The 15,330-nt window shown below is 53.5% G+C and overlaps 1 protein-coding gene across 1 annotated transcript; it reads right to left on the reverse strand.

Moving 5' to 3' along the window:
- Positions 1-1,169: 1,169 nt before the first annotated feature.
- RTL1 (retrotransposon Gag like 1) lies at positions 1,170-5,273 on the reverse strand. Its single transcript, XM_049770752.1, has one exon. The coding sequence runs from the start codon at positions 5,271-5,273 to the stop codon at positions 1,170-1,172; it is 4,104 nt and encodes a 1,367-aa protein (XP_049626709.1).
- Between the last annotated feature and the right edge of the window lie 10,057 nt (positions 5,274-15,330).

Below are 15,330 nucleotides of genomic sequence, written 5' to 3' on the forward strand. Positions count from 1 at the left end.
GGGGATGTGTCCGAGGTACAGGTCTTGGAGGGGACAGAAGGGATGTGGGAGGGGATGTGGGAGCCCTTGACCCTGGGCCAAGAGTCTGAGGGCAGAGTTGCTGTGAGTTACCCTGAGGGCTGGTGAGGGGCTTGAGGGGCTCAGGTTGGTGGCCTTGGTGTTGGACTCTGATTTCTGGGGCCCCTATCCAGGCCAGGATCTAGGCCGTCCCCTTCTGAGTCCCCCAGGACAAATCACAAAGCCAGACGTACTCTAATTTTGCTTTATTTGGGGGGGGGGGTAAGACAAGCTGGGGTGGCAGAGAATGGGGTCCGGGGAAGGGGCTCAGTGCTCCCTTCTCAGGGCCAGTTCAGTCTCACTGGGGAGCTCCCGGGAGGTGGGCATCCCCACTGAGTTCTGGGGGTACCAGTCCAGGAGGCCCAACTTCCATAGCCCGAGCATAGTCCAGGTAAGCACCGAGTTCAGGGACAGGCTGAAGAAGTGTCAGGGGTGGAGGAGCGTGCATGGGGCACGGGATAGGGGGGTGGCGGGCGGCTTGCTTGCAGCGGGTGGGTGAGGGGGCCATGCGCGGACCCTCCCCCGGTGGGTGGGGGCGGGGCGGGGCCCAGGGGAGCAGCAGCACCGGAGATGGAGGTAGAAGAGTCATGAGCACCCGAGGTCAGTGTCCCAGGATGCATGCGGTGGCCACTTGTCACGTGGGGCGGGCGCGGGTGGGGGGCACGCGTGGGTCACCCCCCTCCTGCCATCTGCTTGCTTGGCTGCTCAGCCTCGCGTCCACAGCTTCACCTGTCCCCGTGTCCCCATGGTGTCCCCGTGTCTCCGCTTCTCATGTCTCTCCGTCTTGTGCAACTCACGCCCAGCTGCGAGCCTAGGACCTGGACCCAGAATTAAGACGGGTCGGGAGGGCAGTGGTGGTGCCCTGAGCTGGCGCCGGGCTCTGATGTTAGGAAAGCCCGTGGGCACACGAGATGCTGGTTGATGAGTCCAAAGGAATGTTGTTGTCGCCCTTTGAGAGAGAGGGAGGGAGGGAGGGTCCCCTGGGGTTCCCTCGTGGGTGCAGCCAGGCAGGGGTTTTAGAGAGAGCGAAGCAGCGGCAGAAGCGAGGGAAAGGCGCACAGTGCGCGGTGCGTGTTGGCGCGTGTTGTGCGCACGGGGTAGGTGCTGTTTCTTCAGTGGTCATGCTGGTCGTGTGTGTCTGCATCCTCCAGGAACTCCTCCAGCCAGGCGCCCTCCAGGGCGGGGTCTACGTGCCCGTAGATGATGCGCAGGAAGTGCATGAGGGCGTTGACGGACTCGGGGCTGGGCAGGGTCCGCTGATGGGCACGCAGGAAGGCCAAGACCCTGGCCTGGCTGGGGAGCTGGAAGTGGATGGGGCGGGTGGAGCCCCGCTGCACGTCACTGGCCCCCTGTGCGCCCTGCGACCTGTCTTGCAGGCCGTCGTGCAGGCCCGAATGACGGGAATTTTGCAGGTCGTCTTGCAGGGCTGCTCGCAAGGCGACATCCTCGTCACTCTCCACGCTGCTGACGTGCAGCACATGGGGCTGGGCGGGACAAGGCAGGCCGCGATGGCCGCCCTGGGCCAGGGTCACCCTGACCCCGAAGATCTCACAGAGCAGCAGCCAGAAATCGGGACTGAAGCGCGGGGTCCCAGTGGCCCGGGGCAGCAGCGCCTGGCACTGCCAGTGACCGGGGCCCAGGAACAGTTCAGCCAACTCGTGGGCAGGCACCGTGTGGGCGCCCGCCAGTGGGGGCACCTGTGTGATCAGTCGGGTGATGGCAGCGGCCCTTGGGCAGCTGACCAGGCTGGCGGCCAGCAGCGAGCGCAGGGACCTGTGGCGCACCAGCATCAGGGTGCCACTGGGGATGGCCATGATGGGCAGTGGGCAGGGCTGGGCCTCACGCAACATCACTAGCAGGGCGGCCACGGCCACGTTGTTCTTCCAGTCCAGGAGGCCATGGAAGAAATGCAGGAGGACTGAACGGATCTGGGCCTCGCCCAAGTGGGTCAGGAAATCTGCCAGGATCTGCTCGATGGGGAGGCTCGCCAGGCACTCCTGCTGCCTCAGGCCCCTCTCGCGTGCCCTGGCACACGCTCTGCGCTCCTCGCCTTGTCTGCCGCACGAGGCGGCCCCTGCCAAGCTCCGGGAGGAGAGCCTCTGCCTGGGAGGCAGAGGGCGCCCGTCCTCGCATTCGGGTTCCTCCATGACGTCGAAGTTGTATTTGGAGAAGAAGGCGGCCCACTGCCCCTGGAGGAGTACGGTGAGCCTGTCATTATTCAGAGAGGCTAGATCCTCTGTGTTGAGAAGGATCATGATGGGCTCCTCGGTGTTCTCCAGGTAGTGGCACCACACCGAGAAGGCAGCCCTGATGGGGAGGATCCTCAACTGCAAGCGTGACTCGTTGTTTTCTTCGGGGGTCAGGTAGCGAGAGTAGAAGGCGCAGCAGACACGCCTGCCTGTCTGCTCCTCGATCTGGATGAGGGAGGCATGCAGTGCCGAGCGCACCACGCCCGTCTCCAGGTAGAAGGGGTGCTGGGGCTTGGGGTGATGGAGCAGCGGTGCCCTGCGCACGGCTCGCCTCAGCCCGTCGAAGGCTTCCTGCTCTTCCTCGGTCCAGCGGAAGGGTCGGTTGGTGAGCAGCTGACGCACCAGGGGCTCAGTGAGGATGGCGAAGCGCTCGATGAAGTGGCGGTAGGGAAAGATGAATTGAATCAGGTGCCGCAGGGACTTCTTGGAGCCCGGGATGGGGTAGCCCGTGATGGTCTTGATGATGCTCTTATTGAGCCTCACGCCCCTGGGGTTGATGACAAAGCCCAGGAAGTCGACCGTGTGGCGGTGGAACTGGGTGCGGTCCAGGGAGCAGTAGATGCGGTTTCGGCGTAGGCGCACCAGCACCTGGCGCACATGGCGGAAGTGCTCCTCCTGGCTCATGGAGTAGACGAGCACATCCTGGCCGTAGGAAAGCACGAAGAGGCCCAGCAAGTCAGAGAGGATGTAGTACATGGTGCGCTGGCGGATGATGGGACTCGAGCCGGGGGTAAAGGGCGTGTAGATGCGGTTGGAGGTGTCCAGGCCGAAGGCGACAGCCCACACTGTCTCCACGTGCGTGATGGTCAGGCCCTCCTCCACGATGGTGCCCTGCAGCTCCAGCTTGGTGAACCACATGGCCCCGTGGAGTTGGTTGAACAGCTCAGGAATCATCTGTATGTCGTCCTCTGTGTTGTTCAGCATGCCCCACGGGTCCCAATCGTCATCGTCGTCGTTGTCGAAACCGATCTCATCTCCGTGGGCGGGCATGGCACTGCTCTCTTGCATCCCGGCCCCCACAGGCTCCCAGGGTGCGGACGACAGGCAGTCGTAGAAGGTCTCGCTCTGATCACTGTCTCCAGCCTGCTGAAGCTCAGAGGGCTCTGATTCCGAAAGTTCATCGGATCCGTCTGAGCTTGGCTGGTCGGATGCCTCTTCTCCTTCCTTCGGGTTGAACACGTCGGCCAGGTCGGAGTAAGGGGGCGGCAAGCCGGGCAGCAGGCTGACTGCATGGCGCTCCAGCGCGACGCATGGGGGCGGCGGGCGGAAGCAGTTGGCTAGGCAGTAGGGCGAGTGAAAGGTGCAGCGGCCGCGGGTCCAGTCCATCTCGGGCATGTGCAGTTGGAGCCACTTGATGCCCAGGATGACGGAGAAGTTGGGCGAGGGCACGATGTCGAACTCGAGTGACTCCTGGTGGTTCTGGTGGATGCACACCAGCGGCTCGGTGTACAGCCACACGGGCTCGTTGCCCACGAGCGAGCCATCCAGGTTCTGCACGGGGTTTGGGTAGGTTCTCTCGTAGAGTTCCACGTAGTGCTCCTGGGCGAAGCCCTCGTCCATGTAGTTGCTGGAGGCGCCCGAGTCGACCAGAGCGCGCACGGCCACACTGTGGTACGGGTTGATCCTGACCAGCAGCAGCAGGAAGAGATGGTTGCGGTCGAGGGTCGGGTGCATCTCGTTGGGCAGCCAGCTGCTCACCATCCAGCGCTCGGGAGCCGGCGTGTCGATCCAGGTGAGGTTGCGAGGCCGGGCGGATGGGGGCAGCCGCAGGATGGCCCGGCGCTCAGCCAGCTTCTCTTCGATCTGTAGGATGAGCACAATCAGCGAGTCGAGCGAGTCGGGCCTGGGCACGCGGAACAGGTAGTGGCGGATCTCTTCACGCAGGCCCTGGCACAGGTGGGCTTGCAGCACCTCGTCGGCCCAGCCCAGGATGGGCACCAGTCCCCGGAACTCGGTGATGTAGTCGATGGCGGGGCGGTCCCCCTGGCGCAGGTTGAACATGGTATCTTCGGCCACGCGGACGCTGTGGCGATACTCGAACATCTCGGACATGGCTTCGAGGAAGCCTGGGAAGTCGCTGGCCAGGGGCTGATTCTGCTCTATCAGCCTCTGCGCCCAGTCGCGGGCCATGCCCGACAGGTGCCCCACGATGTAGGCCACGCGGCGCTGGTCGTCATCGGCGGAGGTGCGTGGGTGGCTCTGCAGGATGAGCTGGCACAGCGCGATGAACTCGGGGTAGTCGCGCCGGTCGCCGCTGAATGGGGTCGGGATGGGCAGGCGACCGGTCGCTAGGGCCTGGAGCAGTATCTCCTCGGCTGCCCGCAGCTGCCTCTGCAGGTCTTGCATGCGGAAGCAGAGCGAGATGAGCGAGCGCACCAGCCCCAGGAACTCGGCCATTGGGCCTTGGGCGCCTTCTCCGGGCTGCCCGTGCTGCCCTTCAGGGGCCGCGGCCCCAGGTGGGCGGAAGTCTTCCTCTTCTTCTTCCTCGTCTTCACTTTCCTCCTCCTGAGAGCCCCAGGAACTCGCTGATGCCCCTTCTCTCTCCGCAGGCTCCCCACCCCAGGAACCCGCCACTTCCAGGTGGGAAGCGGCGCATGACTCCTCCAGGTCTTGGAGTAGGTCATTGGGTGGGTCCTTAAATTCCGTATGCGGGCCACTGGATGGCCCCTCCATGTCTTGGCGGACGTCAGTGGGCAGCTCTTCCCCGCCTCCTTGACTGCTGCCTGCCGCACCCTCGGCCTGCGCACCTTTGGCCTGTGCACCTTCTTCGGCCTGTGCACCCTCGGCCTGTGCACTCTCGGCCTGTACACCTTCGGCCTGTACACCTTCGGCCTGTGCACCCTCGGCCTGTGCGGCGCTGCTGGATGAGCCCCCCGAGGACTCCATTTGTTTTGATGATGGATTCTTACGCTCCATCATCGTCTCAAATGAGTCTTCAGAGGGTTCCCTCTTGTCAGATGGTACCATGGTGAGCTGAAGACGGGTAAGATAGACTGCAGCAGACTGCAGAGATCACAGCCTGGGATGGGGAGGGGAGCGAAAGCAGAGGGAGGGGTGGGTGGGAGAGAGACCATGGGGTAGCGATGGGTGAGGAGAGAGACCATGGGGTAGAGTAGGTAGGAGGAGAGGCCATGGGATAAGGATAGGTGGGGAGAGAGACCATAGGGTGGGGGTGGGTGGGAGAAAAACATGGAGTAGGGGTGGGTGGGGAAAGAGACCATGGGGTAGTGGGTGGAGAAAGAGACATGGGGTATGGGTGGGTGGGAAAAGAGACCATGGGGTAGGGGTAGGTGGGAGAGAGACCATGGGGTAAGGATAGGTGGGAGAGAGACCATGTGGTGGGGATGGGTGAGAGAGAGACCATGGGATAGGGGGTGAGTTAGAGAGAGAGACCATGGGGTAGGGGTGGGTTGGAGAGAGACCATGGGGTAGAGGTGGGTGGGGAGAAAGACCATGGGTTCGGGGTGGGGTGTAGAGGTGGGTGGGGAGAGAGGCCATGGGGTAGGGGTGGGTGGGAGAGAGGCCATGGAGTAAGGGGTGGGAGAAAAAACATGGAGTAGGGGTGGGTAGGGAAAGGTCATGGAGTAGAGATGGGTGGGAGAGAGACCATGGGGTAGTGGTGGGTGGGAAAAGAGACCATGGGGTAGGGGTAGGGGTGGGTGGGAGAGAGGCCATGGGGTAAGGATAGGTGGGGAGAGAGACCATGGGGAAGGGGTTGGAGAAAAAACATGGAGTAGGGTTGGGTAGGGAAAGGTCATAGAGTAGAAATGGGTGGGAGAGAGACCATGAGGTAGTGGTAGGTGGGAAAAGAGACCATGGGGTAGGGGTAGGGGTGGGTGGGAGAGAAGCCATGGGGTAAGGATAGGTGGGGAGAGAGACCATGAGTTAGGAATGGGTGGGAGAGAGACCATGGGTTAGGGATGGATGAGAGAGAGGCCATGGGGTAGTGGTGGGTGGGAAAAAGACCATGGGGTACAGGTGGGTGGGAAAAAGACCATGGGGTACGGGTAGGTGGGAGAGAGGCCATGGGTTAGGGATGGGTGGGAGAGAGACCATAGGGTAGGGGTGGGTGAGAGAGAGGCCATAGGGTAGGGGTGGATGGGAGAGAGACCATGGGGTAGGGATGGGTGGGAGAGAGACCATGGGGTAGGGGTAGGTGGGAGAAAGAGATGGTTGAGTATGGGTGGGTAGGGAGAGACCATGGAGTAGGGATGGTTGGAAGAGAAACCATGTTGTAGGGGTGGGTGGGAAGAGAGACCATGGAGTAGGGGTGGATGGGAAGAGTGACCATGTGTAGTAGGGGTGGATGGGTAGAGAGACCATGTGGAGTAGGGGTGGATGGGGAGGGAGACCATGGAGTATAGGGGTGGATGGGGAGAAAGAAAGAGCGGAGGGGTGTGGAGGTCAGAGAAGAATGGGTAGGGAAAGAGCACAGCAGGGAAAGGGAGCAGAGATAGTGGGTTAGATCCTGCAGTGAGGGTTTGGGTTTGGGTCTGGGACCCCCCATCCCCTACTGTATAGGGTCTCCTGCCCTCCAGGAGCACCTGTCTTGGGCCCCACCTCCCTCACAGGCTCTCCCTGGCCCCACTTGCCCCCTGCAGCTGGGAGACTTCATAGCCCATAAATTTAGAGATGATGTGCCCTGGTGGCAGGCAAGGCTCCTGGCATGAAGGGTGCTCTTGGATCACCCTGGGCCTCATGCCCACTCCCTCCCCCCTCCTTCTCTGGCCACGCAGAGGGACAGATGTTACCCAGTCCCTCCTTGGCTCAGGGGTGCGGTGGGGAGGGTTGGCTGTGCTGTGAGGCAGGAGCACCCCTCCCTCGGCTCCCCACTGTTTCACAAGGAGCGAAGGGCCCAGCCAATTGGGTCAATGGCCCCAAATAGCTCATTTCTACTCTTGGCTTCAGACCCAGGGGGACAGATAGACACACACTGGCTTTTTTTTTTTCTGAAAACGTTTTAAAAGGCACCTACTAAGTACCAGAGATGGACTGGGTTGCCCTCCAAGTTCCTCTTCGGGTGTGGGTTGTTCCCTTATTCCGGCTCCATCCAGTGCTCTGGGCTGTCAGTCATTCCTCAGTTTCCCCTAGGCCATTCCCCGATGGACCTCTGTGTTCCACTCCCCTGTCATTCCCCAGTGTCTGTCTGTCTGTCTGTCTGTCTGTCTGTCTGTCTGTCTGTCTGTCTGTCTCTCTCTCTCTCAGCAGGGGCTTCTTAGATATAAAGTTCACCCAGATAGAGGACTGAAATGCCCCCTTGATGTTTCATTAGGGACTCTGCTCTTGGGGACCTCCACTCTTGCTGTTCCATTGGGGATGGATTTGCTGCCACTGGGGGGGGGTATGAGAAGTGATGCAGTTGGGTGTTGAGCAAGGGGATAGCAGCTAAGGACTGGCAAGTGGGATCTTTGACAGTGGGATGCGTACATGTTTGAAGCCTTATCTGGGTGTTTCAGAGGGCAGAGACTGCATTTAAATGGATGTTTTGGCTGTTTTTTGCCTGTTATTTGCCTGTTTTTGCTCTACAATAGAGGGAGGATGGAGATCAGCTCTTTGGTTATAAGATCTGAAAATACTTAACATCTGGGATTACTTGTTTATTTTTTCCCACCCATATCCACCTGGCTGATTGGTCCATTACTAAGAAAATACAATGCATTCTTCTTGTAGGTAAATTATCATCATCATCATCATCATCATCATCATCATCATTAGCATTATCATCATCATCATCCTCATCATTATTGCCAAACTTGCCAACAAGATATTGCATAGGGCCAGCATGATAGCGCAAGGGTAGGGCGTTTGCCTTGCACGCAGCTGACCCAGGATGGACCTGGGTTGAATCCCTGGCATTCCATATGGTCCCCCGAACCAGGAGCTGTTTCTGAGCGCATAGCCAGGAGTAACCCCTGAGTGTCACTGGTGTGACCCAAAAACCAAAAACCAAAAAAAAAAAAAAGGTTTGCTGTAGTCCCAATTTCTTTTTTTTTTTTTTTTTTTTTGGTTTTTGGGCCACACCCGGCGGTGCTCAGGGGTTACTCCTGGCTGTCTACTCAGAAATAGCTCCTGGCAGGCATGGGGGACCATATGGGACACAGGGATTCGAACCAACTACCTTTGGTCCTGGATCGGCTGCTTGCAAGGCAAACACCGCTGTGCTATCTCTCTGGGCCCATGTAGCCCCAAATTTAGCAACAATATTCTGACATTGAAGCCAACCAATATTAGTGTTCTGATGTCAAGACCTTCAATGACAGAATATTCCTAAAGGCTGAGGTGATAACATGAGGGGTACCTCTGGACACTCTGTATCTCTCCATTACCCCCTTGCCACCCCAAGTATGGGCATCACCACAGCCTGGATTCATTTATTGCTCTATATCCTGAACAAGGCCTGGAGACCAGCCAGTCCCAGAATCCTTCCCTTTTCAAGTGGTAATTAAAATACAAAGTTTGAGTAACTCATTTATCTGTAGACTCATTGGTTACCAATGATAATCATAATTAAAAGCCATACAATCTATTCTTGGCTAAAATGAACAAAATTGTAATTGGCTAAGATAAAAACATTTTAAGTGCATGAAATTTAAAGAAAAAATGATTCTGACTCTCTGAAATTCCTTCAAGTCCTCTTGGCCAAAGCTTCAAATTTGAAAATTTTGATGAACTAAAATGTAATATATGAGTATGTCCTCTAAAGACCTTCACAGGCGAAAAATGAAAAAATTAAATTTAAATTGGCTACAATAAGTAAATTGACTAACATTTATGGAATTTCATTGGCTAAAATTCAAAAAGCTTCAATTGATTTTAATTTTTCAAATCATTGTATGTCCCTAAAAACACTCACAGCCCCATATTGATGAAAAATCTAAATTTCAAATGAAAGACTTTCTTATTCCTCTTAAAATCCTTAAAAGTCATTATTGGCTAATATTTAAGAATTAAAAACTTCAAGTTATTTGAAAATTTAGTTTATAAATTAATTTAAGTTGAGTGAAATGTAAAAATTATTAAATTTAATAAAAATTTTAAATATCAAAATTTTTAAAATATCATTAGAAGTCTTAGCTCTGATGGATAAGACTTGAATTTTAAATGAGATATAGTTAAATATTTAAATTTAGTAAAATTTAAGTTAATTACAGTTTAAAAAATATTGTGAATAAAATGAAAACCCTAAGTTGACTAAAAGAAAAAAATTTAGATAGAATAAAATGAAAATTTAGCTTGGTTGTAATCTAAAATTAGGTTAAATTAAATTTTAAAATCTTAGTATGTCTCTCCTAACCTTTAAAAAGCTCTTGATTGGCTAAAATCAAAACATTTAAATGGTATAAAATGCATAGTTAAAAATTTAAATCAATTCAAATAAAAAATGTCAAATTAAATCTCTCTTACAGTTCTGGGAACCCTTTATGGATTCAAATTTAAATTCCTTAACAGAGGGAAATCACCTTTGTAGACCTAAAAGAATGTCATATTAAATACCAGTTACATACATCAATAAAGACCAAAATCCAAACACATAACTGGCCAGACCCATTATTATAAGGCATAAAATCTTAATTTGAATAATGTCTTCATATTCTCCAACATCCCTGTCTTTAATCTAAATATCATACATCCTCTGCATTTATAAGAGTTGCACCCTAATGCTCCTTAAATCAAAGTTCAAACATTTCACAAGAGGCATAAGAAAATATCCCCTGGCTTTCCTATTTAAAACTTACGTCCATTTCTTTTCATTTCATCGCATGTAAATCACAGTCCTCAATTAGCATGAAATAAAATTTTTACCATATAATTTTTGCTGTAAAACGATGGCAGAAAACCCCCGCCTTTCACCAGGCCACTCCTTCAAACCCTTTATTAGCTTAATTCCAAACCTCTTAGCTATCAAAATGTGGCCGTGTTATTCCTCAGAATTCCTTCTCTGTAAGAGATAGGCGTTTGCTCTTGGAACGTCTGCTCAAAAGCCTTAAAAAAAATCTCTTAATCACCTATAAGAAAAGGTTGAAAAGCCTGAGTGCAAAAATACATCTCTCTATAATTCCTGTTGCAGGCTGTTGAGAAAAATTTTGCCCTGTCACTCTTTAGAATCTTTCGGTGGCTAAAATCCAAATTCCTTAGCACAGCACAAAATATGCGATCCTGTTTTTGCTCAGAAAAAAAAAAAAATTCAAACTTGCTCCATAAATTCAATTGGAGAAGTGCTGGGCCAGATCATGCCCGTCCCCGCTCCCTGACTTGCCATCAGATGTCCAACCAGTCCGCACTTGCCCGCATCTGCTTGGACCTGGGGCTGGTCCCTGAGGCATCGCTGCCAGCCCATTTGCTGGTTCAACAAACCCAGACCCCTTTGCCTAAAATGTTTTACCAGCTAATTCCCCTGGAGACGAAACCCTCATCTGTCACTCCTTAAAACCCTCTCCTGGCGCCTAGCCAAACAGGAATATGAGTCTTTCAGCCCCACAATGAAACGCTCCAATGCCCTCGACTCACACAGAAAAATCACATTTCCTTGGCGTGTTATCAAAATCCGATCCTATTATCTTGACCATAAAAAAAAAATCTACATTGAGAGCTCTGCAGAAATGCATTAGAAACTTTATTTTAAGTTTGTTTTTCTTGAGTTACTTGTAACCACATCAGCTACTTACCTACCATCAAACACCGTATCTGACCATCAAGTCATTTATCTTTAGTGGGGGTCTGTCCCTACTTCCTTCTTTGAGACACCCCCCACTATTCTTTATGAGCAGTCATCCCAATTTAGTAGCATGATATTAAAATTGCATCTTAGCCTCCTTGCAAATAAAATTCCCAATCCTTTTTGACTCTGTTGTTTATAAGAGGAGACTGAGGAAATCCGTCTTCACAGCACGCAATGGAGTGGTGGAGATACGGAGCACGGGTCCAAATTTGCAATGTGAATTAGGAAGTTTATTTTGTAATCCCATCCATTGCCCATTATTTATTAAGCAATAACAATTTCCCCCCACCAAAAAAATAAAGTCACCATCTCACTCTCGGGCAAATGTGAAATTGGAGTGATCAAATTCTGAGGCAAAGGCAAAAGTTTTGTCTTGTTAAAACTTCACAATCCCAAATTCTTTCCCCGGATGGGTGGATCAGTTCTTTCCTCTGCTTAAAACCCTGCACCCTTGGGAGTGGAATAACTCCTTCATCCCTCCCTGCGAAGCCCCACAGTCAGACTTGGACTTTCTCCCTCCTCCCCTACAGCAAGCCCCCTAAAAATGTTCCCACAAAGCTACTTTGATTTGGGGCGCTTCCTTTTCCCTCAGAATTTTTGTGCATTTCCTCATTTGTGCATTTGTTCTTAAGCCCAGAGCATAGAGCCATAATAACATCTCGATACATCGATACACATCTTGACTTATTTTTTTTTCTTTTTCTTTCTTTCTTTTTTTTTTTTTTTTTTTTTTTGGTTTTTCGGCCACACCCATTTGGTGCTCAGGGTTACTCCTGGCTAAGCACTCAGAAATTGCCCCTGGCTTGGGGGGACCATATGGGATGCCGGGGGATCGAACCGCGGTCCTTCCTTGGCTAGCACTTGCAAGGCACACACCTTACCTCTAACGCCACCTCACCGGCCCCTTGACTTATTTCTTACCACCCTAAACCCCTCACCCTTAACGTTTCAGCAAAAACACTTGGGCAAATAATCCAGCCTGGTGGTCAAAGTTGGATCCTGTCACTGTCATTCTTTAGGATCATGTCCCAATTACTTACCTCCCAACCCCAAATTTTTTCAGGAAAAAGTGCCTTTTGGGGGAAAAAAAAAGGTTTCCTGCCTTTTTTATGCTTACACAAAGCTCAGTATCTGAGCATGGGGACGGGGTGGACAGCATCAATCTCAGTTGGTGGTGTCCAAATTCCCAGACAACCCCCATCCAAATCAATTGCAGGGCTTGGAAACATGGGGTGCCTTGTCCTTATCAGGGAGATCTATTGACTTAGGGCTTTAATAACTCAATTCCATTGCACAAAATTGAAATTGGCTCCTTTCTAACTTCCCATCCTTACTTCTAGTTGTGCTGAAAAGCTCTTGAATTGGTGGTCATGGAACTTTTGATAAATTTTCCCCTCCTTCTGCTTCATTCCTGAACTTATGCAGCTGAACCTTTTGCTGTTCAATCTCTTCTTTCCACCCCAGGCCTGAATCAGGGCCCCCAAGGACAGTGTGGGACAGGGTGGTCAACTGGCTCTGCAAAGGAGAGAAGTGACACCTTTCTTGGGGGTGTCCAGCCCTGCTGGAGGTGAGTTATGGAGGTTGTGCTGGGCTTATGGGGGGAATGACAGATGAGGTGGTCCCAGGCCTCCATGGGGGCCCCTCCTTGCAGGCTCAGCTGGGCTCAGCTGTTGGTTCTTCTTGGCGGGAGTTGGGGTATTATTGAGCTACCGTCTCTGGCATCTGGCTGTGCCCCTCTCCCCCACTTCCTCCCTGGCTTCTGCCTGCTAAGCCCACTTGCCACAGCCCACCACAGCCCTGGGGGTCCCCTTTACTCTCTTGTAGCCCCTTCCTGAAAGGCTAATGTAATGGATGCCCCTCCCTAATAGTTCCCTTAAGAAACAGCTGAAGATTTAGAAATTCTCACCTGATCGGAAAAGATTAAAAAAAAAGGTGGGGGGCAAATAAAAAAGAAAAGGGAAACAAAACTCAAGATCTAGGGCCCTGGCCTAGGGATCTTCAAGGGGTTCCCGAGACCCAGCGCCTCACCACCTCTTGGCCTTGGCCGTCGGATCAAGTCTGCTTGAGTTGAGTCCCTGGGCCCTGTTGCATCAGGGCTGGGAGCCCCTGTGTCTATGAAGGGTTGGAAAGGGGGGGGGCAGTACGGGGGGGGGAGTGCAGAGGGGGGCCAAATCTTTCAGCAAATACCTTTCCCTGTCAGCTCACTTGTACAGTAAAGGAAATATGATTTTAAAAATAGAGCTTGGAAGAGGAGATGAGAGGGGATTTAGGGGCAGAGTTGAGCCAGGGGCGGGGGCCGATGGGGGCTGAAGGAATTAGGGGAGAGGTGAGCACAGCGGGGAGGGCGAGAAGCCCAAGTGTGGAGGTCCAGGGACACCCCATTTTCACCCTCTGTCAAAAGGGGTCCAGGGAAGACCCCTAACCCCTGCCTCTGAGCCACTTGGCTGGATGGATCCATCTACCTTGTTTCCTGATTGGGAACTGGGATGCACAGGGGAATAATCGAGGAACTGAAGGGGCAACACTGGTCCTGCAGTGAGTTACACTTGCTGATGGTGAACTTAAGACCCTCATGGATTGAGGGGCTGCTTCGGAGTTTCCTGGTGGGACCAGTGGGGTAACTGAGTTGTCATGAGAGCTGCTTGACTCTATAGATTGGGGACACCCCATTTTTCTCTTCCCCTAGGGCTGGATAGGGGTTCCTGACTTTCTGGCCCCTCTGCCAGTGAGGACCCCACACCTCAGTCCACAGTGAGTTTCTGCATAAATGGGGGGCACCCCAGCTGTCCTCTTCATTGCCCTGTGGGCCTAGTGGATGGTTTCCCCCACCGCTGTGTCCTCTCCAACCCCTGAAGTGCCCATTGCCTGCACTCCTTGGCCTGAGCACCTGCCCACTGCCCCCACACTTGACTGGCAGCTCCAGGGGGTAGTTGGGTCACTCTGCTCAGAATAACCCTGGGAGGGACCATGCACCATTGGGGTGCCGGGAGGGAGGGGGCACGGATGAGCATGTCCTTCCTCAGGCCACACAAGTGGGCGCAGCCAATCAGCAGGTCCCGGGCCATTCTTGCCTTTCAAGGCAAGCAGACAAGTGTCAGCCGGTGCTAGCTGCACCCAAGAGCCAGCAGCTCTGTACCCAACCTTCTCTGCAGTGCCTCAGTTTCCCCTCCTGCTAGAAGAATCTAGGGCGTGGTCTCGAGGCCCTGTGACCCTAGCAGGGGTGGCAGAATGGGAAAGAGTTGTCTGAGGAAGCTGGGGTGGGATACTTACATTGCCCATGCTTTGGGACTGGGGGGGGGGGTCCTTCCCTGCCCAGGCCCACTGAATCCTCCAAGCTTGGTCCTTTTCAGATCATCTGCCTACCCTGGGGTGCAGGGCAGATGACTATCTCAGGTGGACCCCGCTGACCTGGAGCTGAGTGCTAGAAATAGGATTAGGGTGAGCTAAGGGGACTAACTAGAAGGCAATGGAGCTGGCTCTAGGGGACCAGGATAAATGGAGTTCAGAGAGCACTGGCCTCAGTTTCCCCACTGATACTCTCTTGCATGTTTGGAGCCCCCCAAATTGTACTGCTCTGTCCCTCTGCCCTTTCCTGTGTTGCCTTAAAGCCCATTTCCCACAGGACGTGACCACTGTCCAAGAACCAAACAGTGGGGGCCTAGGAGACTGGAGGCTGTGAGCCCCAGAGTTCTTTGAAAATGCACATTCCCCAGCCTCCACTCAGTCACTTACCTGTCTAGCGGCAGCAGAGAATTAAGACTCCAGGTCAAGGAGGGGAAGTGAAGGCTAGGGACATGCACAGCCAGGAAAGGGGCAAGGAGAAGCCCTCTGAGGACCCTCTGATGTCCCTCAAGGCCCCATTAGTGCCGTGTTCCCTAATGTTCACGAATTAGCCTGATGGTTTGACTGGCAGCCAGACTTGGGGTCCTGGGGCCTCAGCCGTCGAAGCCGGCGCCCTGAAAAGCTCATGTGCTCACACCCGGCTCATCTTGCTTATTATGGTTCTGTGCATAGGGACCGCAGCCCATGTCCCGCTAATTATAGCCACTAAGTTGAACCCAGAGACAGTGGCCCCCTGTCTCAGTGCCCTCATCAGTCCAGTTACCCCTGAACCCCATCATTTTCCACACCCATCACCCACACCCCCATCCCAGCCTACCTTGGATGGCTGATGACGGGTTGTTTCTGTTCTGTAGAACGGAGAACAGCCGAGACTTGGAAAGCAAAGGAGAAAAAGGTTATTTTTCCTGCTGAGCATGTCCTGGGGACCACCTCCGGTCTGCACCCTCTGGGAAGGGGTTAATT

This window comes from Suncus etruscus, chromosome 3 (assembly GCF_024139225.1).
Source record: "Suncus etruscus isolate mSunEtr1 chromosome 3, mSunEtr1.pri.cur, whole genome shotgun sequence".
Classification (NCBI taxonomy): domain Eukaryota; kingdom Metazoa; phylum Chordata; class Mammalia; order Eulipotyphla; family Soricidae; genus Suncus; species Suncus etruscus.

What these genes read in the sequence shown, in the direction of transcription:
- RTL1 (XM_049770752.1), bottom strand. Translation starts at nt 5,273, where the DNA reads ATGGTACCATCTGACAAGAGGGAACCCTCTGAAGACTCATTTGAGACG.